General features: G+C 42.8%; 2 protein-coding genes and 2 long non-coding RNA genes across 9 annotated transcripts; 1 reads left to right on the forward strand and 3 right to left on the reverse strand.

The window, feature by feature from the left end:
• Nucleotides 1-3,933: 3,933 nt before the first annotated feature.
• On the reverse strand, nucleotides 3,934-5,985 carry LOC119359328. The gene is made up of 2 exons (XR_005172472.1): nucleotides 5,440-5,985; nucleotides 3,934-4,313 (listed from the first exon to the last, which is right to left on the reverse strand). It is a non-coding gene; the product is annotated as an uncharacterized LOC119359328 (long non-coding RNA).
• A 430-nt stretch (nucleotides 5,986-6,415) lies between these two features.
• On the reverse strand, nucleotides 6,416-9,680 carry LOC119359312. Of its 3 annotated transcripts, none has more exons than XR_005172456.1 (6): nucleotides 9,591-9,680; nucleotides 8,767-8,870; nucleotides 7,973-8,104; nucleotides 7,744-7,892; nucleotides 7,306-7,374; nucleotides 6,416-6,438 (listed from the first exon to the last, which is right to left on the reverse strand). It is a non-coding gene; the product is annotated as an uncharacterized LOC119359312 (long non-coding RNA). The 3 variants fall into 3 exon arrangements; XR_005172461.1 differs by lacking the exon at nucleotides 6,416-6,438 and adding an exon at nucleotides 6,844-6,997; XR_005172465.1 differs by lacking the exon at nucleotides 6,416-6,438 and adding an exon at nucleotides 7,002-7,020.
• Nucleotides 9,681-10,408: 728 nt separating this feature from the next.
• Nucleotides 10,409-16,786, forward strand: LOC119359271 (disease resistance protein RGA5-like). 4 transcript variants are annotated; one of them, XM_037625540.1, is made up of 11 exons: nucleotides 10,409-10,632; nucleotides 10,751-10,822; nucleotides 10,912-11,048; nucleotides 11,176-11,377; nucleotides 11,487-11,532; nucleotides 11,621-11,741; nucleotides 11,843-11,971; nucleotides 12,075-12,931; nucleotides 13,996-16,001; nucleotides 16,115-16,200; nucleotides 16,402-16,786. In XM_037625540.1, exons 8-10 carry the CDS (start codon nucleotides 12,105-12,107, stop codon nucleotides 16,162-16,164), a joined length of 2,883 nt encoding a protein of 960 aa, XP_037481437.1. In that variant the 5' UTR covers nucleotides 10,409-10,632; nucleotides 10,751-10,822; nucleotides 10,912-11,048; nucleotides 11,176-11,377; nucleotides 11,487-11,532; nucleotides 11,621-11,741; nucleotides 11,843-11,971; nucleotides 12,075-12,104; the 3' UTR covers nucleotides 16,165-16,200; nucleotides 16,402-16,786. The 4 variants fall into 4 exon arrangements, with proteins under 4 accessions (XP_037481437.1, XP_037481443.1, XP_037481456.1 ...); XM_037625546.1 differs by having other exon boundaries at nucleotides 16,115-16,189; XM_037625559.1 differs by lacking the exon at nucleotides 11,843-11,971.
• A 1,474-nt stretch (nucleotides 16,787-18,260) lies between these two features.
• LOC119359301 (pumilio homolog 3-like) lies at nucleotides 18,261-24,926 on the reverse strand. Its single transcript, XM_037625568.1, has 9 exons — nucleotides 24,141-24,926; nucleotides 21,971-23,199; nucleotides 21,113-21,254; nucleotides 20,923-21,030; nucleotides 20,289-20,501; nucleotides 20,077-20,187; nucleotides 19,210-19,404; nucleotides 18,938-19,112; nucleotides 18,261-18,851 (listed from the first exon to the last, which is right to left on the reverse strand). The coding sequence occupies exons 1-9, from the start codon at nucleotides 24,561-24,563 to the stop codon at nucleotides 18,811-18,813; spliced, it is 2,637 nt and encodes an 878-aa protein (XP_037481465.1). The 5' UTR covers nucleotides 24,564-24,926; the 3' UTR covers nucleotides 18,261-18,810.
• Between the last annotated feature and the right edge of the window lie 2,618 nt (nucleotides 24,927-27,544).

Raw genomic sequence — 27,544 nt, forward strand, 5'->3', positions numbered from 1 at the left:
CCAACCCAAAATGCAAGCAAGAATCTTTAAAAGGGAACATAGAGCAGCATGAGCATGAGGCATAGAAAAATGGGGTCACCTTAAGATCAAGAATCAGTGGCCCTCTCCCAGTTCAAATCAGATGGATAGAACCACTATATAAATGGGGTCACCTTAAGATGAAGAATCAGTAACCAGCAAAGGAAGAATGCACCTTTTTGGAATTTTAAAGTAGCAAGACATTAAAAGTTCTCTTTTGCCTTCAATACTACACACATTAGGGGAGGTAGCTGCAGTTTTATTGCATAGTGGGCTCAGATTCGCCTTTTCTCGATCATATAACCTATCCCCATCATCTCTTATCACCAGATCAATCTGTTTACACAATGGAGCTGCCCTGGTTATCACTCAACAAGAATGACCATCCAAGGACAGATCAATAGGTATCACAGGATCAAAAAGGATTCTAGAGACAACAGGGAGGATCCAACTTGATACCCACAGGTGCCTTAATTGCTCAAAGGCACACTTATTCTAGCCACAGTTAATCATCATCGCCCTAGCACGAACGCCAGCCACAGACAAAGCGAAATGGCGAGAATGCCCCCGGTGGGGCAGGCTATTTACGCGCGGTGGCACGGTCGAGGTGAAACTGTTCATTCCAGCAGTAACTATTTTTTATCCGACGGACAAGGTCGTTCCAGGGCTCGATCCGACAGCTCGGATCGCATCAAGCGCGCAGATCCAACGGCTAGGAGCCCAAATCGCTGAGGAGCTGGAAGGAGAGCTTCTATTCTTATCTCTGGATGGCCATGTCCCATACAGTAGCCAAAGCAGAGGAGAAGGAGGAAGATGGAGCTCACCGAGGGAGGTTGTAGCCGAGGCAGTACTCACTGCACGCCGGGGTTGCGCGTGAACGCCGTCCAACCGGCAAGGAACCGCTTCCTACACCGCACATCCACCACGCGACCACGTCAGAGTTGCGCCTTGCATCGTCCCGCCGACGAGCACGAACGCCACAGTCACATAATTCTCCTTGAAAACCACATATGCACACATGCTCTCATCTATTAGTATAGTTATACATAGAAATTGCTAGTTGCTTCAAACCAAAAAAACTTAATTCACGCATTCATTGCCCCTTTTCACACAGAATAATGCATCAAATCCTATGACTCAGAAGTTGTTGATCATAACAGGCCATGTCGCTCGTCTTGACACCAACGTGTGTTGTTAATGAGACCAAAAACTATATTAAACGACAATGGCCTATCTTTTCAGTGAACTAATTACCTAACCAGCAGTCATTTCATTTTATCAATTGAAGAATTCCCCAAACAGAAATTGAGGAGCAGGAGGAAGTTGGAGATCACCGAGGGAGGTTGTAGCCGAGCCAGTAATCAGTGGGCGCCGGGGTTGCGCCTGAACGCCATCCAGCCGGCGAGGAATCACTTCCCCGGACATCCACGCCGCTACATGAAGTGAAACTCTCCTGGCAAAGCAAAGTAAAATCTTATGACCAAATGTAATGGAAAATATAAATGAATTCCTTACCTACTGCATTTTGTGAACCAGAATAAGTGGGACCATATCTAGAGTATCATTCTCATGTTCGCCTTGGACAGAGGTTAATCGACGTGGTGTATTGAAACTCAGTACTCAATACTCCAGTTACATGTCAGTCCTAGACTCCTAGTGCTTGGTGATGCTCACGAATGAGGCAGGGGTGCGGGCAGCACCGTCATGGCTCACATAGGCACAACCCACGTGCTACCTATGTTAAACACCGTGGAGGAGAAGTGGCAGATGTGATGCGCTAGCTGGACGGACGTGGCGGCAGTGGGCAACAACTGTAGTACTAAAAGAAAATCAGCGTTGTTTAAGGTAGTAACAGCCACGGTCGAAAATAGTAAGTTTTGGTAATTATAACCCGACTACTTGTACACAATCAGACAAAATCTAGAAGGACCATCTAGCCAAACCATAAAAAGTATATATTCATGTTATCACCTGAAACCAAAGTTCCATGGAAGCATTCAGTTCAATGATAAACCATGCCATCTTGATTCATGCCTTGTAGGTATATGGAAAGGACCAAACAAGGATATCTCACAATTTAGCCCTCCCTTAGTGTGAGCCTCTCCTGCATATGCAGTTTTGAAATAAAGAAAATTAGACAAATGCACCTTTAAATATCGAGTTGTGCATAATTCTTATTGAAACAAAAGAAATATACTTCGCGAGAAGTAAAATTAATTAGTTACATTCTGACATATATAGCTAACAGGCATCGTTAAAACAATATATTTCTATAATGACCAAAAAGGGTATATGCATGTATGGAAACTATCAGGAAGGTGAGTTTAGAAATCGACAAAAGGAAATTCAAGCATATTTAATTTTAAAAGAAGAAAGAACAAAATCTGATATTTCTTTTGGAAGTGTGTGTATAACAGCAGTACACAAAGCTGTGAATTGGAAAATTAAGGATTATCAAGTAAACATAACACCGACTGCCATCATGAGCAAGGTCCATCTCTCTGGACTCGGAAAAATATAATGCAATCTTGGTAGCACAAATATACACGCAGAAAACAAAACATGTGTGGATCCTTCTATCAAAGGTTACAGAAAAAACAATTTGAACTCACTATGTTACTTAGAAAATGTCTTGGTAAGACATATATACAATATTTATGAAGCCCTCTAGTTTGATAAGAAAAACAATGGAGGAACCGAGATTTAGTGATCCTTTAGCATGGAACTAAATATGAAGGCATGGGTATGACATAGAAGCCCTTCTTCCACTATATGTTTATCCACTCGAGGGGAAATGAATCACTTACTTTATATGAGATAATTTCAGTACCAATAAAGTTCAGATAGACAAATTCAGCACCTAAATGATCATATATAAGTTCAGTTTGTTTAATGAACCTTTATATTGCACTTTTTATCCCTAGGTAAAATGAAACATCTGTAAAAAAAACACAATAAAATTATATTAACCTAAGGAACTAAATCAAAATAATTAACCAAACATAAGAGTTCTGGGTATACGGCAGGACATATACTCTCTTCATTAGACATAAGCAAGCAATCCAACAAATACAAACACAAGAATCGATCCCGCGAGGGGCGAATCCACTGGCCACGGGAGAGAAGGATGAGGGGATTGGGAGAAGGTGGGGCCCTGCAGCGATGGGGAGAGGGTGGGGGCGCGGTGGCGGTGGTTGTGGACGACGGCGACGACGCCGGGGAAGTGAGCATCGGGGGTCGGGCGGGCAGGACGAACGAGATGGCGGCGGCGCAAGCGCCCACCACCGTCTGCTGCCCCTCCAGACTCGAGCACTCTGCTGGCGACCACACTAGGAAAGGATGTCAAAGATGCAACCACTGATGGCTCGGCTCGTCTGCATCGGCGGCTGACACTTCTCCTGCCTACTCCCGATGAGAGAGTGCAGCAACCATGAGGGCCCGTCCACCTGCAGAAGCAGCTTGTCCTCATCAGGGAAACCTGCACATAAAATAAACGCAGGAATCAGAATAATAGGAGATGAAGAAACAAAGAAGAGATTCATGCCCACCCGGAATAGTCGGTGATCCACTCAGAACCAAGACCATATTAACCTAAGAGCCGCCTAAACGGGTAGTCATAGTTAAGAACATACATAGCAGAACAATTAATGATTGATCAACAATCCAAAACTGTAGCTTTTTTTGATAGATGGCTGCTGGAAACACATGTAACAGAGCAACCGATTATAGTGTTCAAGAGTAAGAAGAAACATTTACTCTGTCCAGAAGAATAACATCATTGAGTTCAACAGGCTCATGAGATTATAAAAGCTGGAAGCAAGGTAGCATCCAATTTAGCACATGAGATTATGAAATGTTAATCTCCAAATTCCAGAACCATTCGTCATCAACATAATAGAATTAAAATAGGAAAACTTTACATATAGACAATTTTATTATATATAAGAGATATACAGAGTAAGTAGTCCCATATCAGAACATTCAATAGCGTGACAAAATAAAAGGAGATGCATGTACATATCAGAATTGAGATTCTCCAAATCCCAAATCTCGGTCATGATATATATTCTTTATCAGAATTTGAAGTACCACAATGGCCTAATAATCACTGTCAATGTAAGGTACTGCATGCTTTTCTTTCGCTTCATATGAACAGAATTTCTCTATTAAATAATCATAGTTGATATCAATGTCCAACCTTGAAAACCACTGCATTAGTAACTCGATGCATTCGTTTTGTCTTCACTTTGTCATAGTGGACACATTTATTGCCCCATTCTGATTTTAAAACTCTGCTGCACAAGTTAATATTATGACAATATAAGTGCCAAAGATAATGAAAATGTTTGCTTCTATAAGCTTATAAACATAGGAGTGACATGTGGTGTCCTATCTTGAGTGTATTCTATCAGTAGGCTTGCAAAGATAAGATGACTTGCATGAGAACATCAATGCCAAAATCGTCTGCAGCTCACAAAAATGACAGGTCATAGCAAAAGTAAAGTGTCCTGGTGCAAAGCTATATACATTCATGCATTTTTTTCTTATAATTATAGGCAGATTATTAACAAAAGTTCATAGAAAGGTGTAGCGGGCAATAGGTAACTTCCCGTGCAGAGTATATGTCCAGGAAAGAAGAGAAAAGGAGGTGCAGCACCACAATACATAATACTAAAGAGCACTACAATATCACAATAATTTGAAGGAGCAATTGTATGCCTAATCATGATCTAAACAGATGTGACTTTGGTACATGTATTTCTTTGATCATTTTTCATCTGAATAATCACGATCTTAAAATTATGACGGTCCAATTTGATTATAATCAAATAAATCAACCAGCTACGCAAGCATGATAGTTATTAACATAGAGACACATCACGCCAGTTCTAAATTTCATGACAGGTGCTTACTGTATTTTCAAAGATTGACTGCATCTTATTAGAATCAAGAAATACATGTATACACGAGCAGCTAGTGCTCCCAGGGAACTTAATTAAGCTTATGCAGCGCCATGAATATCTAAATATACATTATACTGAATATATACGATGGATTTACTTTGGTTTTTCAGCTGTCGTGGTCAAAAGTTCTAAACCTGACTTATATTCTACAAAAATATTTACCTGGCATGATCCATTGTGTTGTTGCAAATATAAATATATATTTTTAATCAATCATTTGTACATCTCTAACCTCTACGATCTAGCCATGATTACTATGTAATTACAAAGTTCTTAACTTTCTCTTCATTTATAATTAGAACATGACACACTACTTTATAATGCTCTAGTTATCTATGTATAGAAAGCTTATATGCGTGTAGTAAATTTATAATTGTCCACCTCAATCAGTGTTATACAGAAGCATATATGATCCAAGCGGGATAAAGCATCAACAAAAAGAGATGGAATTACCTACGTGATTATGCATAGCAATCAAGGTGCATATTTGTATGTAACTAAAAAATGGGCAATCTTGAATAGACTTGAGGGATTAGAAACCAAACTCAACTCATTCTTGCAAGGAAGTAATTAACAAATTTACTGGGCAGATCCACTTGTGGCATCACTCTTGCTAGCTAATAACCATGATAGATAATACAGGACGATCCTTCCCAATTGCTGCAACAAACCAAGAGGAAAATAGCTCAATTAGCCAATTCGCTCACCAAAAAGAAGAAACAAGAAATAAAAATCCAAGAACTTGAATTTACATTGCAATGGGTGAATGGATAAAAAAACACAAACGTGTAGCCGCACAATACGCCTCTAAAGTACAGAAGGCGGCTCAATGGTGACCTTAATGAACCATTACAAATGCAGGCCCCATAAAAACAGAACCATCTTCTGATAATTAAATGTGTGCCTTGGCGTGCCCGTCAGGCCAGTGGATTGTTGGGACGATAAAAATGCACGTATGAAGAAACAAAAAATACTAAAGATGACAAAACAGGGAAAGACAAAACAGGGAAAGAAACAAAAAAATACTGAAGATACCTTAATGAACCATTACAAATGCAGGCCCCATAACAAACACAAGTTTTAGTTAAATTATGTGCTTGATGAAGTGCATAGAAAGAAATTATACAATCGTTCTTGTATCAAGTGGGGAGAAAAGCGCCACGATGTACAAACACCAACCTAGGGAAAAAGAGGAGTAAGGAGGAGGAGAAGAGTGGTCGACCTGAAGATCCGTTCACGAAGCCGCGACATGGAGATGATGTCCAGGCACAGATCGAGCAAGCGATCGACCGGAAGAACGTGAAACAAGAGGCAACAAACAAATCTGCAGCAAATCAAAGGTAAAATCAAATATATGCAGTAGACGGCGGCCTAGAAAGGGAGCAGAATGGATGCATACCTATATATCGGCGAAAACAGCATCAGATCCGACATAGCAGCTAAACTAACGACAGACCTGCAAACAAACCAGATCCAAATCAAGGAAGAACAGACAAACGTACAGGAAGAAAGAACAGGCGACAAGGCAAATCAGCTTAACCTACTGAGAGAATGAAACTATATAAATCCTAGAGGAGCCTATCTCCTAAAGTTTCATGTAAAGGCAACATGCAAAAATATCAAGGCACGTATGACGTGTTTATCCATAAGTCATAACAACCTCATGCACACTTCTTTAAACCATCAAAATTTAATTCAAAACCAACACTCAATTCCATATTGTGCTAATACTAATCATGAACTTATGCATTTCACTTCAGTAGAAGAGCTTTATTATACCGCAGCAACTGTAAATGCCGGAAATAATAGGATATCTAAATGTAAAACTGTGGTTACACCAAAAGTAACTCACAATCCTGCACATTTAACATGGCAAAGAAGAAGAACCTCATTGCCTGCACCAACAGTCTTGATACTAACAGTTTGGATTTCGTTATGTTTTGCCCATAGGATTTTTTCACTGTTGTCCATGCTAGCAACTGGAACTTCACGGCCAATTTTTATCATAATTTTCCCTAAATCGTATCCAATCACAATCCTATAAAAATTAAAATGTCATATATCACTACCTTAACTTGAAAGGAAAGAACAATAAATAAAAGCATGAACTATGCATTTTTAGTGAAGAATTTTTTGGGAGAAACAGTTTAGCAGATACACAATGTTGTCACAATATAGGAAATTGTGTCGCAGAAAAAGAAAATGGATTGTTAGTGCGTGTGGAGCTTCAGTAGCAGATGAGAAGACATATTCGTGTATTGGCCCATCACATTGACCATATTACCATAGAACTGAAATAGAGGAAGAGCAAAATATTCATTACCTTCTTGACCCCTTCATGTATCCTAAAGCCCAAACTCGCTCAAGACCATAATGAAGAGTGTTCTCAAGCCTGTAAGTGCATCAAGCAAAGTGTTATTCACTTGTTCTACAAGAAAAGAAATAATTAAATGCTTGGGAGAAATGGAAGAATTAAGAATAGACCACATTCTTGCTCATGATTCATGAACAAGGCACTATCTACACTTCCAATTTAAAGAAATAAACTGGCATGAGTTGGGAAATAACGAATGTGTATAGTCCAGTGCAGAAGATATTACTATTATTGCAAACGAAAAACATGTAGAAGAAAAAAACTTCGGCCAGTAACTGTATTTGCGTGTAACTAAATAGATTTTAGTAAAACAAAGCTGGTTTTCGGAGAGCGCACTGGTAGTATCATCTCCAAGCAATATCATAGTATGAGAGAGAAAGAGAGTACCTGTAGGTTGTAGAGTGCCACAAGCGAACTGTGCCATCCTCTGAGCCAGTAATTATAATAGGTAGTTCTAGATGGAAACAGACAGCAGACACATTGTGTGCATGTCCTTCAAGTGTTTGAACACATCTCTTGGTTTGGTAATCTCAAACCTGATCCAACAAATTGAGTAATAAGTCAGATCAATCCCAATATACCCTCACAATAGCACAATTCATTGCAGATGACACACCTTTGCAGTCTGATCATCAGATCCAGTAATAAAAAATGGTCGATCACCACCGGTGAAGTAATCAACACGGTTCACGCCTTTTGAGTGGCCATCTAATGTGAAGTTAGGATCAGGAGAACCAATACTCCATATCTGAAGTTCACGTTCAATATTAGGATATTAGGCAGGGTACAAACCAAGATACAAAATATGACTCAGTTTAACCAGCATCTTTTTGAGGAACAATTACCAATGCATACGTACAACATATTTTCTTTTCCTAAACCATGGTACATATTCATCTCCTTGTGAAACCAATTGATCATGTTCTTTATAGCATTCAACATGACGTGTAGGTACTATCATGATACGATACTTTGATTGCAGAAGGAAAATCAAAAATCCCTTTTCACCTTAGAATAAAGAACCTTCAGAATGATAAAAAGGTCATAACTAAAAAAATATGTCTAATTTAATATATATTCAAGCATGGTCATTGGTTCAATAGTTGTGTTGTATGCATACTCATCCCATCACGCAGTTTATCTTGAGGGAATAAAGTGCAGAAAGGATGATCTTTCCCCCAAAAAAAAGGTTAAAGCCAAAAACCTTGCATAAGTAGCAAAATCAAGAGCTACAAAAGAATCACTATCTCCTGTAGCCATACTCATCAATACTTTTTAGCAAAGAAATTTATTCTCTATAGGAATATCTAGTCCGTGTGAGCAAAGAATCTAGCCAGACTCATCAATACTCTATTAGCAAAGTAATCTATTTTCTATAGGAATATGTAATCCATGTGAGCAAGGACTCACGTGTTGGTAAATGCAGAAATAGTATACTGCTCTCCAGAGGCGTTTGGTAGCGGCCTAGATCATAAACAATTCATATAAACCATCTCTGAACTGCAATGGGTCACCTGAAAAGCACCAAAAATAACAAACAATTGGATTTTAGAAAACTTCTAACAAGTTCAAAAGATTAGAGAACCACAATGAAAATGTTATCGATCAGTTTTATTGTGCAATGATCTCTGAACCCAACTAAGGAAAAAATGAAAGGAACATGAGAGGGGCGTAGCGTACCCTGGTTGAGTGTTCGTGTTTCAAAAGGAGAGATGCCTTGTTGGATATAGTTTGATTTGCAAAAACCTAACTGAAAAATGTACAACTCTGTGTCTAGCAATGTATTACAACCAACATGAGCAGTCAATTACATAGTTTCTTAGAAGGCAGGAATGAGTACCCTGTTCTTCTAGTATATAGTTTAAAAAACTGTATGACCAAAGCAATGAAAACCTCAACTTCTGTATTCCTGCTACATTGCTTTCTATTCTCAGCAGCTTAACAACACTAATAGTGGAGCTGGAACGTAAGAAAAATTGAGATGACATTAAGCACTCTGTATTTGTGGCTCAACAACAGAAATCCCAAATCGACCAAACCCCGCACACATCGCGGTCACGTTTCCAGCCAAATCAGCGTCGGATCATTTCGCTCGTACTGACAGTCGCTTAGCTAAAGCTGCACCGCACAAAACCAATCACCACGAGCTGAAACGATGGCACCCGCAGGTCACAGCGAACCATGACTCGCGGTCGAGTGAGGAGGAGCAGGTTAGGGGGAGGGGGGCTGCTCACCGGAACGTAGTAGTCAGCGAGGTGGGGCACGTCGTCACGGATGTGTCCGAAGTCGCCCTCGGAGATCTTGACATGTGGGGCGTCGGTGAGACCGACGTGGGAGGCGTTGCGGAGGGCGCGGAGGTTGGGGTAGGTGTTGCGGGAGATCCGCACGCACATGGCGGAGAAGGGTAGCGCCGCCTTGGCCTGCTGCTGCTGCTCCCCGCCGCCGCCGTCGTGCTCCTCGTCCTCCCTCCGCTGCTGCTCGTCGTCATTGCTGGGGGGCTCTGTTGCAATCCCATGGGGAGGAGGTCGGAGACGCAGAGGAGGGCGGTGGCTCGGGTCGAAGAGAGGGAGAGGAGAGCAGCGACGGCGTCGCGAGAGCGGCGGCGCTGTAGGGCGCGATGGGTAGCGGCGGCTAGGGTTTCGAGGGAGGGTGTGGGGAGGAGAGGAGAGCGAGCGAGCGGGAGGGGGAGGGGAACGATCCGGTGCTCGCTGTCCACGGACTCACCTCAGCGCTATTGGGCATTTCTCCCACCAGGTGAAATGACGAAAATGCCCTCGTGGGGGCGCTGGAATTACGCGCGGTGGCACGACCGGGGCGCACTGAATTTTATCTAACGGCTCACAACGATCCGGTAAATATCCGACGGCCCACGACGACCGAGCCCGAGATCCAACGGCCAGAACGCAATCAAGAAAACGATCGGACGGCCGAGAAGCTCAAATCGCTGAGGAGCCTCCGGCATCCATCCGGTTCATATCTCTTGATTATTGTCTCTGAATCACTGTCCCTGTATGACCCACTGCACTGAATGATTACATGAGCCAAAAGCAGTACTATTCAGAGGCATCTTGGGGGCCAAAAGTGTATCTCTTGACTTGCTGTTGCTGGTCCTCCTCTGTATCTCAGTCCTCATCTCCACCACCGACAGAGTGCTCCCTTCCTCTCATCTCAGTCCTCCTCTTCTCCATTGCGCTGCCTGGAATAAGATCGATCCGCCTTGTTGTTTGGTGAGCTCATCCAATCTCCGCCCCTGACACCTGTGGAGCATCCACAGAGGTATATTTCTTTCCAGCTGAAGTAAAGTACGCTTGGATCTAAAAACTTACTTCTCCTGCTTCACTGCTTGCTTGGGAGTCTGATCGATTCGTGTTGGTTGAATCATTTGGGGTGGCAGTGGAACAGCTAGCAAGAACCACTGAGTTTCCGGTCATTATTCAGAGCACCACACATCGAATCCACTGACCTGGTAACTTTGTCTCATCTTTCTTGCTACTGAAATCTTCCACATCCCGACCTTCCTTGTTCATCTGCTGATTTCCCAGATTATACTTGCAGATTGAGTGAAGCGACCTCCACGAAGCGCCGTCTAGTCCCCTCACGGATCTGGCCTCTGGTGCCCAGCCGCCGCTTTCGCTTCGTTGTCCGACGAGGCCACCGCCGCTGTGTTCTGCTCTGCCGTGAAGCACAAAAAGGTGGAGTCTTCCTCTGCTCTTTCTCCATCGGCGGCGCTCTGACCGTTTTTTTACAAGTTATTGGATCTAAAAGGGAAGTTCTCATGCTTGAATGTCTGATTTGTGTTGCCTGGTTCCGGGGTGTCAGTGGAACAGCAAGCAAGAACCGCCGAGTTTCCAGTAAGATTCCAGGGTGGGGTCGTGGGGCTCTGTATCTATCTAGTACGGAGTACCAATGTATTCAAGCAGTTTACTCTCTTGACCGCTGTTGGACTTCCTCTGTCCCGGCTTCCATTGTGCTGCCTTGAACAGATCCATCCGCCTTGTTGCTGATCTCATCCAACCTCCGGGTATGTTTCTTGTCGATTTGTTTCCAGTAAAGTAGCAATGCTTGGATCTAAAAAGTTATTACTTCTCCTGCTGCTTGACGTCTCATCGATTTGCGTTGGTTGAATCCAGGGTGCTAGTTTCCAGTGATTATTCAGAGCACCATGCTAGCGGCCTGGTAAAATTTTCCCTCCCATCTTTCTTGCTATTCTCTTCTTATTAATCTGCTGATTTGCTAGATTGTAAGTTCTTACTTATTCATCCAGATCGAGTGAAGCGGCCTCTATGCAGCCGCTGTGTTTTGCTCTGTTCTGTTCTGTTCTGTTCTGCTCTGCCATCCGACGCTGACGCCGCGACTGTTTTCTGCTCTGCCGTGAAGCATCAAAGGTCCGAATCTCGCAGTTTGGATTGGCAACTCAGTTCTAGAGGAGCTCGTTGAAATTAAGTTTGGATTGGGTTACAGCTCCCCTTATTCATCTATTTTGCAGGTTTCCGGTCATTATTCAGAGCACCATGCATAGAATCCACTGACCCGGCTATAAGTTCTTATAAGATATTTGGTGCCCACAGCGCGACCGTCGGCCGTTTGTGTTCTGCTCTCCTGTGAAGCATCAAAGGTGGGTGGGCTTGGTCCAGATCCTTACATTCACCCATTTGGCTTAGCAACTCAGTTCTAGAGCTCGGATTGTGTTACAGATCCCTAAATTAATTGATTTGCAGGTTTCCAGCTGATTGATCCAGCGAGCTCTCATGGATATTGTCACGGGTGCCATTGCCAAGCTGATCCCCAAGCTGGCCGACCTACTTGTGGGGGAGTACAAGCTGCACAAGAACGTCAAGAAAAATATCGAGGACCTCCTGAAGGAGCTTGAGAGCATGAACGTTGCCCTCATCAAGATTGGTGAGGTGCCGCGGGACCAGCTCGACAAACAAGACAAGCTCTGGGCCGATGATGTCAGAGAGCTCTCCTACGTCATCGAGGATGTTGTTGACAAGTTCCTCGTACGAGTCGACCACATTCAGCCTGACGACGCCACAAACAAATTCAAGGGGCTCATGAAGAGGACGACCAAGTTGCTGAAGAAAGTCAAGGATAAGTATGGGATAGCTCACGCAATCAAGGACATCCAGGAGCAACTCCAGAAGGTGGCAGCTAGGCGTGACAGGAACAAGGTAGTTGTTCCTAATCCTACGGAACCAATTACTATTGATCCTTGTCTTCGAGCTTTGTACGCAGAAGCGACAGAGCTAGTTGGCATATATGGGAAGAGGGATGAGGAGCTCATGAGGTTGCTCTCCATGGAGGGTGATGATGCCTCTAAGAACAGACTAAAGAAGGTCTCCATTGTTGGATTTGGAGGGTTGGGCAAGACCACTCTTGCTAGAGCAGTATACGACAAGATTAAAGGTGATTTCGATTGTCGGGCATTTGTTCCCGTCGGTCAGAACCCTGACATGAAGAAGGTTTTAAGGGATATCCTCATTGATCTCAGCGACGGCAACCCTCAGTCAGATCTTTCAATACTGGATGTTAATCATCTTATTAAAAAGCTTCATCAATTCCTGGAGAACAAGAGGTATGCATCACTTACAGAAAAAATTAAAACTATTATCAATTTTGTTTCCTATGCTAGTTGTACAAGTAATATTGTAATAGTGTATAAATATATTTGATGTCACACGCGGAAGGGTTCAGAATACTTTTTTCATCAAGGTCACCCTTACCGACATATGCAGTTTGCACTAGACTGTAAACCTTATATATATTCTTCCCTCCATTGTCAAAATAATAAGCAAGTACTTCTTGTTGCATTCATTACAATATATAGGCTAGATTTTTCCATCCTTTATAAAAATAGTTGGCAAGTACTTCTTGTTGTATTCATTGCAATGGCTGAACTTACTGGCATCAGTCGAAGCAATCCATCTGAACATTTTACATTTCACCAAGTGAGTGTAGTGACAACTGTAACAAATAATACACCAAAAGGAAAGGAAGAAAAGAGGAAGATAAATGTTACAAACATTTAAATCAAACTTATTTCTATATTTCTCCTTACCCCACCCATTTAAAGCACATATTTTAAAGGGTGGCAATGTGCGCAAATGCTGCCCTTGAAAGTTCCTAAAATATTTACATTTTATTGAATATTGATGACCAAACAAGTTAAATTGTCTCTTCATTATCACATTATATTTCCATGCATGCCTTTCTAAAACTTGATATCAGCAAAATATAGACGAAAGGATAATGCCACACAATCTAAGTCTCCAAGAAGTTCATTAGCTGTCACATTAAATTAGTGGGCCAATCTGTACCAGGGACTTTTTGATATATCTACCCGACCATTTGAATTTCTGAAGTTGGTTGTATTTTACGTATGGTCATTGATCCAACAACTTGCCATTTGTGTTTTACTCCCTAGAATCTTAAATATTTGTTCATTTTGTTCATCATCTGATTGGAGGCTCATAATGCATGCTTCATGAGAATCAGATTATCGAGTTTGAGATGCATCCTTCTTACTAGTTTGTTTCTAAATATATGCCCTTATAGTTGTATATTTCTACCCATATATTCATATGATTCTCAACTTTGTGATATGTATATACCTTACACTGATACTCTGAACTAATGTAGGTATCTTGTCATAATTGATGATATATGGGATGAAAAATTGTGGGAACACATCAACTTTGCTTTCTCCAACAGGAATAATCTAGGCAGTCGACTAATTACGACAACCCGCATTGTCAGTGTCTCCAATTCATGTTGCTCGTCGGACCATGATTCGGTTTATCAAATGGAACCACTTTCTGTTGATGACTCCAGAAGACTCTTCTACAAAAGAATATTTCCATTCGAGAGTGGATGTCCAAATGAATTTGAACAAGTGTCTACAGATATTCTGAAGAAATGTGGTGGGGTACCACTAGCCATCATTACTATTGCTAGTGCTTTGGCTGGTGGCCAGAAGGTGAAACCAAAGTGTGAGTGGGATGTTCTGCTCCAATCCCTTGGCTCTGGACTAACAGAAGATAATAGTTTAGAGGAGATGCGGAGAATACTCTCTTTCAGCTATTATAATCTACCGTCCCATCTGAAAACTTGTCTACTATACCTATGTATATATCCAGAAGATAGCGAGATTTATAGAAATAGACTGATATGGAAGTGGGTGGCCGAAGGATTTGTCCACCATGGAGATCAAGGGACCAGCCTGTTTTTGGTCGGATTGAACTACTTCAACCAGCTCATTAATAGAAGTATGATCCAGCCAATATATGATGAACTAGGCCAGGTACATGCTTGCCGTGTACATGATATGGTTCTAGACCTTATCCGCAACTTGTCACATGAAGCAAAGTTTGTTAATGTATTGGATGGCACTGGGAATAGCATATCTTCACAAAGTAATGTCCGCCGTTTGTCCCTTCAGAATAAAAAGGAAGATCATCAAGCCAAGCCTCTCACAAATATCATGAGTATGTCACGAGTGAGGTCAATTACTATCTTTCCACCTGCTGTTAGTACCATGCCAAGTCTGTCAATGTTTGAAGTTCTGCGTGTAATTGATCTGTCGAACTGTGACCTTGGGGAAAATAGTAGCCTGCAGCTTAACCTGAAGGGTGTTGGACACTTAATCCACCTGAGGTACCTTGGTCTAGCAGGTACTCAAATCAGGGAACTGTCGGCTGAGATAGGAAACCTGCAATTTTTGGAGGTGTTGGATCTTGTAAGGAATGATGAGCTAGATGAATTGCCATCCACTCTTTTTAAATTGAGAAGGTTAATCTACCTAAATGTTTGGTTCTATAAGTTGGTTCCAACTCCTGGTGTGTTGCAGAATCTTACATCCATTGAAGTGTTGAGGGGGATCTTGGTCTCTCTGAACATTATTGCACAAGAGCTTGGCAACCTGGCAAAGCTGAGGGAGCTTCAGATTCGCTTCAAGGATGGTACTTTGGATTTGTATGAAGGTTTCGTGAAGTCTCTGTGCAACCTACATCACATCGAAATTCTAATTATTGGTAACAATTCCGAAGAAACATCTTTTGAACTGATGGATCTCTTGGGAGAACGCTGGGTGCCTCCTGTACATCTCCGCAAATTTGTGTCTAGGATGCCCAGCCAACTCTCTGCACTGCGAGGGTGGATAAAGAGAGACCCCTCGCATCTCTCGAACCTCTCTGAGTTAATCCTCTATTCAGTGAAGGAAGTGCAGCAGGAGGACGTGGAAATCATTGGGGGTTTGTTGTCCCTTCGCCTTCTCTGGATAACGAGCACCCACCAAACACAACGGCTGCTAGTCATCCGTGCAGATGGGTTCCGCTGTATGGTAGAGTTTTACTTGGATTGTGGGTCAGCAGCGCAGATAATTTTTGAACCAGGAGCTTTGCCGAGGGCGGAAGATGTTAGGTTCAGCCTGGGCGTGCGGGTGGCGAAAGAGGATGGAAACTGTGGTTTCGACTTGGGCCTGCAGGGGAACCTGCTCTCCCTTCAGGGGCGTGTCAGGGTTTATATGTATTGTGGTGGAGCGAGGGTTGGGGAGGCAAAGGAAGCGGAGGCTGCGGTGAGGCACGCCCTCGACGCCCATCCCAACCATCCCAGGATTTATATTCCGATGATCCCGGATATAGCAGAAGGTACTCACGCTGCATCTAAGTAATTACTTGTGCACTTACGTGTGTGTTTTTTTCTCAATGACGGACTGACCTTATTACTTTCTGCATTGATTCTGATCTCTGAATCTACCAAGATGCTCATGATGACGATTTGTGTGAGGAGAGGAGGAGAACTGGTTTCTGACCCAGAGGGATTCACCTTGCGTCAGGTGTGCTCTCGGTATGTAGCAGATATTTGCCTATTATGTTTTCCATCTTTCTCTGACGTCTAGAGCTCAGCTTGTCGTTTTATTGACCAACTACGCTATAGTGATCTAGATGGAAAAACAAGGAATCATAATTGCTTGAAAAATATTTTCCCTGTGGATATTAGATGTTCTATTGGTCTATCTTACAGAGAAAAGAATTGCACGACATGCAGGTAGCAGGGGCGCGGGACGGTGGGGTTACTGCTGGTGGCATCGGAGATGAATGTTTCAAACATTTTGGGTGGGTGCTGGCCGTGCAAAGGTTTCCAACTTTGCTGGAAGTTGTGTGATGAACTTCTTTTAAATGGCAGTCACTTGCAGAAAGAGATATTGCTTGGTTTTGTAATGAATAAGTCCTTACAAGGATAGCTTTGCTTTGCTTTAGTTGAGGGCCATCGTTGCTCCTCTGTTTTGCATGTTGTTACATGGGAGGGCTAGCCCATGACATGCTGGTGTTTTCTGTTTTTAAGCTGAACCGGATAAACCTGAGGGTGTATTATCAGTTTCGTGATCAATGAAATCTGAGCTCTTTAATTCAAAAATAAAAAGTGTGATTTACTGTTGGAACTGTTACATAAAAACTACTCCCTACGTCCGGAATTACTAGAATTTACTAGTTTTACCATTTACTAGAATTTCATATGTTTGAAAGCTCCGTCTCAAAGCCAAATGAAGCCTAATCCGACGGTGACAGAAAGGGCTATATATTTGTGCCGATTTAACTGGATCATTCTCCATAGTTTTTCATTTTCTCTATATGTATTCTAGTTGGTTTCAGCTCTAGCCTACACATAGTTAAATCAGAAGAGGTAAAAGTCGAACAAAAGAAGCATGAGGGCCGACATGGGAAGAAGAGGACATGTGCGGTGCTGGCCTCCTAAGAGCAACTCCAACAGCTCCTACAAAATCTCCCCGTAAAAGAGGTTTCAAGGGAGGATAGTATAATTTATGGAAAGTTGTTTTTCTTCTATTTTTAGTTAAACAATGGCCTAGGACCCACATGTCATTGATATGTGTGCCGGTGGCCCGTCATGGTGGCAGCACGGCGAGGCGGTGTACCAGCAGGCACCACCGATAACGTAGTGAGGCGGTGACCCGATGTGGAGGCGTTGGTGCACTGGCGAAACGGGGCGACCGCGCGAGCACGGCGATGCATGGCGGCAGCGGCTCACGGGAGCGGAAGCACGTGGCGGCGACGACGTACATCATCTGCTTCTTTAAAATCTATCTTTCAAAGATTCACTAAAATATCAGTTCACCGGTCTTTTTATATGTCTTGTCCGGAAAGAGGACTTAATGATTATTCATCCGACGAAATTAGAAGTCCCACTTATCCGCCTTTAAAAAGAATAGGGGACGTCGGGCAACAAATGAGTCTTGGGGGTTGATTTGATGAATGCCCTAAGCGCGTGGGGACAACATTGCGTTTTAGATGTGTCCATGATCAAAATAGTTGATTATGTTGGGGCTGTGTTTCTTAAACATATTTATGAGAAATTTAAATTTATGAATGCAAGTTTTGGATATGATCTCAAAATACTTATTCCATTGGCAAAAAACATGACCCCCTTGAGATTTTTTTTCATTCCCATGTTGATGTGCAAATTTGAATCACACAAAACTGTTGATGTGCAAATTTAAATTACACAAGAGCATGGACAGTTCATTGCCGCAATTTTAGCTCAGTAACTTTCTTTGAGCCTACCCTCCTACTCTGCCCTAGAATTACCACCATGCACAGCCAAACATATTTAATGCATAAGAAATGTATATGAAATAGTTTAATGCCAAGATATTTTCAAAAATTGTTTTAACATTTTATCTGATATGCATAGCCTACACGTGCACCTACCATTCGAGCTACATCCAAATTTATTTGCAAGGTTTTAAAATCAAGCAATAAACAGTAACTAGCATTACAGACGACACACTCCAATAAACAGTAACTAGCACAGTATACTTCAGATCCTACAGGTATGAGTTCTGCTTGGCTATAAATACCAAACACCATGAATCTTGGTGAGAGAAAAACTTGGCAAGAACATAAACTAACTCATGCATATCATCATCCTGGATTAGATTACAGACGACACACTCCATTAATACAACGAACTGTTCAACAGTTCAGCAAAGCTGATACTAATAACTTCAGCTTAAACTGCAGAAAAGAGTTTTATCTTACAACAACAGCAAGCCATCATCATGGTTTGTTTGCTTCTATCGACACGAGACACACAACAGGATAACTAAAAAAGTAGTCGCAGCGGCTCTCAACTCCGACATTTTTACGACAGCTAACAGCTTTCTCACTCTCTTCTCTTCTCTAGTGCTAAATTTGTACAGTGAGCAGAGTAACATGTTTAAACATACTCCACCCTCTTCCTCCTCTTTACAGCTTAGTCTCTCAGATTAGTCTTTGCTTCCTCAGCTACAGAATGTACACTCTCTCCAGTGCAACCAAGATTTGTATCTTATTCATGCCGGTACCATTACTAGTCGATCTTATAGGGTTTTCGGTTGTTGGGGGGAAATGCGAGCGCAAACCTAGCCACTGTTAGCTGTACAACTGCATAGTCCCGCCTTCAGGCGGCGGTGCATGCTGGTTGAAGCCCCTGGCGCTTCTCTGCATCCACAAGAGCAAGACAGACATATGGTTAACATATGTAAGATCTTCATGCTGAATCTGTGTATATTTATGACAAAACATACCTCCAGCAGCAACTAGCTTCTCTACACGCGCGACTATGTGCTTCCCATAGGTGTACTTCTTCAGTGTGTTCAGGTGAGCTTTGATCCTTGTGAGGATCATCTCTCTCTGCTGATCATCACAAGTCTCCAGCACCTTCTGCACCACATAGTTTGCAAACTGATCTTTCATCATTACCTACAAGGACATATGCATGTAGATCAGCAAGGTTAACAAATATTTGGCATGTAGATTCTCTTGGGAGCTTGGTAAAAAATGTTGAAAGAACGCAGACCTCAAGAGGTTCACTTTCAGTAGTAGACTCAAGCATTTCACCAATCAAGATCTGCCGCTCTACAGGGTTACCAAAAGCTAAGCACTTCTCAATGACATTTGAAGCAAACTTTTGCTGGCTCATTTGCACAATCTGCCCAATTAACTTGTCAATGATAGCAGTTCTCTCATGTGGCTTGCCATGTTCCAGAACATGCTGTAAAAGTTCAGCAAGCATTGTCAGAAACAAAGTATTGTGAAAATGGGAATAAAAGGTTAAAAATCTCAGAACTGAGAGTGCAAAGTCCAGATCTCAGTATTCATCAAAAAAAAGCAAACGGTAAGCAGTCTACAAAAAAAAATACAGATCCACTTGTTAAACAGTAAACAGTAAGCAGAAAGATCAGTGCGGCAGCCTGCGGATGCTACTACCCAAAACAGAAGGCAGACTAGTGCAGTTCACTGCAAGACACTTGAAGAAAAAAGATGTGTAAAGTCCACGTCTTAGTAATGAATAAGAATATTAGGTTTGTCTTAAGTCAAAACTATCTGAAGTTTAACCAAGTTCATAGAAAAAAAATATCAACATTCACAATGCCGAATCAATATCATTAGATCCATCATGGAGTATATTTTCATATTGGATTATTTGGTACTGCAAATGTTGATATTTTCTAATATAAATTTGGTACCTAATATGCGGAATAAAAAGAAACAGAGGGAGTACAAAAGGAAAACTAACATGCAGTTACTAGTAATTTTCAAGCATTAGAACAACATGATAACCTTCAGATGATACTGCACAAAATAGCCGACTACAAAATACAGTAGAAGCTTGGATAAGTTCAAGGTATGCAAGAATGTTCAAAAAGATGTGTGTGGTACTCACCTGAACAACATAGTTACCATATTGATCTTGAGCCAGCAAGCAAACAGACTGGAGAATCTCATCCATCATTATCTGCTGTGTTGTGGGATCATCACAGTGCTCCAGCACCCTCTGGTAATTTACATGATAATGAGCGAGGTAGATTATGACATATTAATTGTAAACTTCAGAATGAATTTATCAAGGGGGCATGTTATGCAGTATTAGCATACCTGTATAACCCGACAACCATATGGATGAGTGGATAGCAGCACAACTTGACCATAGAAAGTTGAGACAATGAACTGGATAACGTCCTGAGGGATGCACTCTATGCATTTCTGGATTACATGGTTACCATTTTGATCACGTACACAGCGCATGATATGTCCATCCAGCTCAGCAACCATTTTAGTCTGCTGAGCTAAATCCACGACCTCTATAGCCTGCACACATGTATCATCAAATGACTCAAGCTGCCTTTACTCTCCCAGCCATCTATGTATTTAGGTATGTGTGCAAAAGGTTTAACATAGTTGTAAGTATATATACACGAGGGTATGGTTAAGCAGAGAAGGATCATGCGACAGTTTACAAGTTAATCTGTACATTGATGCCTTCTGAAATAACAGCTACATTGTTTGCTCCAGAAATCCTCTATTGTATATGCTAGTGGAAAGAGGTGGTTTGGTAATCATAGTCATACTAACAATTATTTCAATGATTGATAAAACTGTATATCTAACCTCAACAAGCGATGGGAATACATAAAAAAGATGGTCATTGTAAATGCGCCCATGCAAGAAGTCTAGAAATCAGAAATTCCTACTTATCAGATAAAATTAACTTGAAAATGTTGATAAGCACCTTTTGTATAACCCGACATCCATACATCTGAAGACTAAGAGCAAGGACACGCCCAATAAGCTGATCAGAGAGTTCCTTTATCTGAGTAGTGCTTCCATGCTCAAAAAACTGGACATAAGGCAGACCATAAGGATAAGTACCATATACTTAGAGTCAAGGCCATCACCTCAAACAAATTAGCTTCCCATACCTTCTGAACAACATAATTTCCAAATACATCAGTCATCAATGTGAGAGCTTGAGGCATAATTTCTGAAAAAACCATGTCTTTCTCTTCAGTACTAGCTGTTTCAAGCTTTTGCTGTATGAATCGGCTCCCATATTGATCAGCACTACAAAATATTCAATGGTTGGTAAACTAAATAAGCATACAAGAAGATATATCTTTTACAGTTCTGCATACTTCCAGTCATGAATAAGAAATCAGCAGTAATTAAGGGGGTCAGTACCCTGTGCAAAATTGTGCAAACTGCTGAACATTGTTAAATAGACACACTGGGGATTTTGTTAGGTGCCATAATGCATTATGCTCATGCGTGTTCCACACTACAAAAATATGTTTCATAATTTTTATCGACTTTGTGCAGTATGTGTGTGCACCCACACATGCACATTTGAGAGGGACATAGAAGCATATTGCTAGGTGTTTGCTAAAATGGAATGGCCAAAACACTTTTCATTATTTGAGTGATCAGAACGAAGGAGGATTAGTGTGCTTTCTGTTGGGTATTTGCCCCTAAGACTGTACGATGCATATGCACACTAAGGGAGTACTCTTAATAATTATCACTAGGCTGTAGAAACAATCTGTAAGAGAACATTAATCTTATTATTCCTCATTTTTGCTCAGTTTATCCATATATATTTCTTCATGTATGCAATATAGCAGTTCATGCTATGCCTTGTTCCCATGAAAGAAATAGCTCTGACTACTGACTACGAAGTAACAATAACTGGATGGTGCGCTTGTGTGATACAACTTACAAATCATTACAGTTTACATGCTGTTATGTTATAATGTTCATACACATTAAATGCAGAAGTGTACCTGAACTCAACGACATGCCCGGCTATTTCAGAGAGCTCGTAAGTTCTGCTTTTGTTGCTCTTGAATTCCTCCAGAAGTGAGGGCATCAGATTGCCTTCCATCTTCCCAACCAGATCTGGATTCCACGAACCAAAAGAACCACCAAAATTTCTCGTGCCTGATGCAAAGCGCATGCTGCGTTCACCGTGCCTAAGTGGGCTACCAGATGCAACAGGTGAAGAGGGCAGAACAGGACTCGTCAAAGGGCTACCGCCATAACCAAGGCCAAATCCAAGATTTCCATAGCAGCCATAGTTCTTCTGTGACTGAAGCAGTGGGCTAAGGCAACCCTTCTGAGGACCAAGTAAATCCATGTAAGAATTTCCTAGATGTCCACCGGCCATGAAAGGATCATCATAACTGGCTGCAACTTGGGCAGCAAGGTACTGAACATATAACGGATCGATAGGCATCTGAAGGGAAGATGCTCCAGTCGGACTTCCAACTCCATTGTAGCCCAGGTAGTTAGATGCACCACCTAAATTTTGTCTAGAAGATAAAGTGCCTCCTGGGGACCTTGCGCCGATCCTAGGCGAAGCATAGCCAGATCCAACTGAGGAATTGTCAGATGATGTGAAGTTACCAGCATTCATCTGATTTCTCATCATAGAAGAATTGACTGAATTAGCCGAATACCCCTCAGGTGCCCTAAAATGCCCTTGCTCAGGACGTTTCATGAAGGAGTGCTGCTGATTGCCACTTGTTTGATCAAAAAGGAACCTATTGGCATTATCAACATCCTGGTAGAGCTTAGACTGGTCCATAGCTTGCCCATTACCGGCCCTCGACGATGACAGGTTCATCCCAGATAGAGCAGCCACCAGATCATCAGGTTCACCAACAGCAGACGAACTGCGGCGGAAAGAAGAGGAGCCACCATTACTCTTTTTATCATAAGCGCCAACTTTCACACCAATTGGAGGCAGGCACGGACTTGGTACCCTCCTCACAAGCTCAGGATCAGGGGATGCACTTCTAGAGAGTGAAGGCCCCAGAATAGATGCATACGCATGTGATGACAACTCATTGTTCCGAATATCAGCCATGGTCTGTTCATTGCTCTCACGCTGCAGGCCGCTCATAGATCCAGTCTCGCGATGTAGAGCATACTGCATTCCAGAAGAATCCAGGAAATCATTGCGGTTGTGGTTGGCACTCTGTCTATCCATGTCGCGTTGATTCGAGTCCTCCTGGAACATTTACAGCAAATTGTACAGATCAGATAAGCCGCCTTGCATAATATCAAACTGAATAGAAATAGAACTGTCCAAATTAGATTGTTCGCAGTTGTAACATGGAACCAGGACAGATGGTCTATAAACATGATCAGGAATAGTGAAGTAAGTATATACTGGTGAGGAAGCCAGAGTTTGGAAGGTTCGTTCTACTGGCCTAATGCAGGTACTGGTTCATCCAACACGAATCGCAAACTGAAACAAACATGCTAGAACAAATACTTGAGGTTATTCAGACGCATAGATGCACAAACAGGCATTATAGAAATGAAACATTGTGAAGACCTAGAGAACATTTCTCATGATCCAGTAAATTCAGATAGGTTATCCAGGAACCTCAGCGCTTCTCATGATCCAGTCAATATGAAAAGGATATTCAGCAACTGTTAGTGATAACAGTTACAATAACCCATCCGAGCTAATGCTACGAAAGAAAGAAAAACTGGCTGAGAATTCATAAATCAATCAACACTATTCAACACTCAAACTGAATAGCGTCTCTTTGTTCCACCCTGCAAGCTATGAGTACAGACCATTCCTATATATGCCACTTCAAATCACACTGAGAAGCGTGCCTTCACCCAATCGATAAATCAAACAGCTGCAAGACCAAGACTAGACTCATGATGTACTATGAACTTTGCACTATTCAGTTAACCGTGTGAAGTAGCCAGCTGCAACCTGCAAGGTGTGAACTGGTAGTTCATACACACATACTGTATGAACCTGGACTATTCAGTTGACCACCGGCCGCACACCCCAGTGTTTCCAGTCCACTTCACTCATAGCAAGTCATAACACACAGCACTGCCGAACCAATACCTACTAATAACAGCATGGTGAAAACGAAAGATGAAAAACGAGATCTTTGCTTGCTGGGAGGAAGGAACCACCACCTGGAAGATGCCGGAGAAGCCGCGCTGCCGGGGGTGGTCGATCCCGGGCAGGCCGACGAGCCCGTCCCCGGGCGCCCTCCGGCCGTCGCCGATCCCGCCGAGCCCGGCGGCGGAGGAGGAGGAGGAGCGGAGGCGGTGCTGCGCGGACCGCCAGTCCTCCTTGGAGAGCAGCGGCGGCGGGAGGCGCGGGTTGAGGTGCGCATTGGAGTAGTAGTAGCTCTGGTAGGCCGGGTCGGCGCGCAGCTCGTCGTCCAGCAGCACCTCCCCGCCGCCGCCGGACGCCATGGCCATGGCGCCCTCCACCGTGGGCGGCGCCGAGCCGCTGCGGAAGAGCTCGAAGTCCCCGCGCTCGCCCTCCTCCCCGCCCCCTCCCCCGCCGCACACCGCCTCCCCCCCTCCCCGCGTCGCCATCTCCGTCACCATCGGATCGATCACCCCCGCCGCCGCCGCCGCCAGCAAGAAAGAAACAGCCCCACCACCACACCAACCAAACAAACAAAACCAAACAAGATCTCCGCAGCCTTATCCCCCTACAACCCCGCCGCCATTACCGCGCCCGCCGCCGTCCTCGACCCCAACCCAAGATTTCACAAGAACCCGGCGAGCGCCAAGAACGGCCCTTTCCTGCCCGGACCGGCCGAATCAGGCGCGGCGCGTCGTTCTACGGCCCGCAGACCGCCGGAAATGGGCCGGATTCGGGAGGGATTCGAGCTCCGTTCCCCTTTCTCTCTCTCTCCCCTCGCAGCTACCAATGCGTGCGCGCGTGTGTTCTCGTGGGGGAAGAAGAGAAGGAAGCAAGGCGGCTGTGTTAAGTACAACGGGCCGGGCGACCTGGACCGTCGGATCCGCGGGCGAACGGCCGGGATCCGACGGAGGGGTTTGGGCCCTAGGGTTTTGAGGCCGCAAAGTTTTTGCTCCTTGGCTGGAAATGGAAACTGGTTGGGTTTTTGCAGGTCGCCGCGTTGCAATCAGATCAGGAGGCTTCAGGTCAAATTCCTCTTCAAGCTTCTTTTCTCGGCTCTCGTCCGCGTGAGCCACTCTGGCTAATTTTGGCAATGTGATCTTTTTGTCAGAGCATCTTCTTCTTCTCTCTTTTTGTTTGGAGAGGAGATTGACGGAATAATTCCTCATTATTTCCTCGTTAATTTTTGGGCTGCCGGAGATTTTTGTTATCAATGGTACAAAAAACGTGTTGTTGAACTTGAGGTACCGTGTGATTGCAGTTTTTTGGGTCTTCGAAATAGGCAAGTCGTGAAACGGGGTGTATTTGTTGATTCGCTTTGAGAAAAGGGTTGTCGTGTCGATAAATGGGTGTACGTGACGGGTCAAGAGTGACCCTTCATGAGTGTTTTTTTTCTATGAATGTTAAAAAATCCACTTTGTTGAAACTTAGATACACCGTGTGCTTTATGTTCGTCGGGTATGTAAAATAGGAAAATCGTGTAACGGAGTGTTGTTGTTTCTGTGTCGACGAATAGCCATACGTGTTAGCTGAAATCGACCCTTTATCGTTGTCATATGGATAAAATCTTACATGTAATCTATTGTTGATTTACTTTTTTATATCTCTCTCATAGGAGAGGCGGGTGCTACTGTCACAGTGATAATATAGCAAGCATCCAGAGGTTTCCATGTGACAGTGGCCACCAGAAAGACATCTCACTTGCCTCGGTATATACATATCAAAACGAAAGAAAGAAAATCAATGAACTATGTCACTTGCCCAGCTAATATACACTAGTGCAGAACCGAGCAATAGCACCGGTTCGTAAGGCCCTTTAGTGCCGATTTCATAACCGGCACTAAAGGGGGGGACTAAAGTGTGGTCATTAAAGGTCCCCCCTCCCTTTAGTACCGGTTCAGCATGAACCGGTGCTAAAGGGCAATCACGTGGCACGAGCCAGCTTCGGGGGCCGGGAGCCCTTTAGTACCGGTTGGTAACACCAACCGGTACTAAAATGTTTGGGGGGTTTTTGGTTTTATGATTTCTTTTTCATTTAATTTTGTGTTTTCCATTTTAATTCTTTTTCGTTTGCTAGTATTTTACGATACTACACATTGTACACGTTATGCATATATATATATATATATAAATAGAATTTTTAGTAGACCAATCATATATATATCATCAATGTCTCACAAACCACCATATTAATTCACACATACACACATGTATAGCTATATACAATTTCTCCTACATATGCATGTTGCCTTCGGAGCCCGTGGCATTAGCCTAATTGGTGCCTTCGGAGCACGATGACAATTGAAAGTGGTTCATGACCTGGTCGATGGGGGCGGTAGCGGGTAATAGTATTCTCCCTTTGGATTTATGACCTGGTCGAGCAAAAATTCCGCTATTTCCTCTTGAAGTGCTTCTACGCGCTCCATTTTTAGGAGCTTGTCCCGCACCTCTTTGAACTGTTAAGAAGGAGATCAATATGCATGTGTATTAGTTGTGTCACTAGATATCGATAATGGTGTAAAAATTGTGAATAGTGTTCTAACAAGCGTATCCATTCCTGTCTTTGAGATCTGCTCCTTTCGGGCGCCATCATGCGAATGTTCTCGCAAACGCAGAATGCACACAGATTAGTCCCCTGCGCCTGCTTCAGGGCCTTTATTACGAGAATGGAACCCGGGGCCGGGTTCCTCATCAAGCGGCGCGCCCCTCCAGGCAGCACCTCCCAGTGCCAGCTCGGCGGAGCCCAGTCCCGGACATGGGTCAGTCGGACGTCGTCGTGGACGGGTAGACGGCGAGGATGCGGGCCGGGCATCGTCGAGAACAAATACTAGCTATATGCACGCAAAAAGTAACATTTTTTAACGATTGGATTTTGATAACTAAAATTTCTAACATTTTTATATAATTAACATTTCTATAACATTTCTAACATTTTTATAACTATTTCTATAACTAAAAAACAGAAAAATTTCTAACAATTCTCACTTTTTTATAACTATTTCTATAACTAAAAACAGAAAAATTTCTAACAATTCTAACATTTCTAACTATTCTAACAATTCTAACATTTCTAACTATTTCTAAAAAACAGAAAAATTTCTAACAATTTCTAAAAAACAGAAAATTTTCTAACAATTCTAACTTTTTTATAACTATTTCTATAACTAAAAAACAGAAAAATTTCTAACAATTCTAACAATTCTAACATTTCTAACTATTCTAACAATTCTAACATTTCTAACTATTCCTAAAAAAACAGAAAAATTTCTAACAATTTCTAAAAAACAGAAAAATTTCTAACTCTTTGTATAACTAAAAAACAAAAAATGTATGTGTGTGTGTGTGTGCGCGCTCACCCGCGAGGCGAGAGGCGACGGGGGGCGGCGACGGGGACGGCGACGGGCGCGGCGACGACGGGGATGACGACGACGGGGACAGGGAC

The sequence above is a fragment of the Triticum dicoccoides genome, chromosome 1A (assembly GCF_002162155.2).
Source record: "Triticum dicoccoides isolate Atlit2015 ecotype Zavitan chromosome 1A, WEW_v2.0, whole genome shotgun sequence".
In the NCBI taxonomy this organism is placed as follows: domain Eukaryota; kingdom Viridiplantae; phylum Streptophyta; class Magnoliopsida; order Poales; family Poaceae; genus Triticum; species Triticum dicoccoides.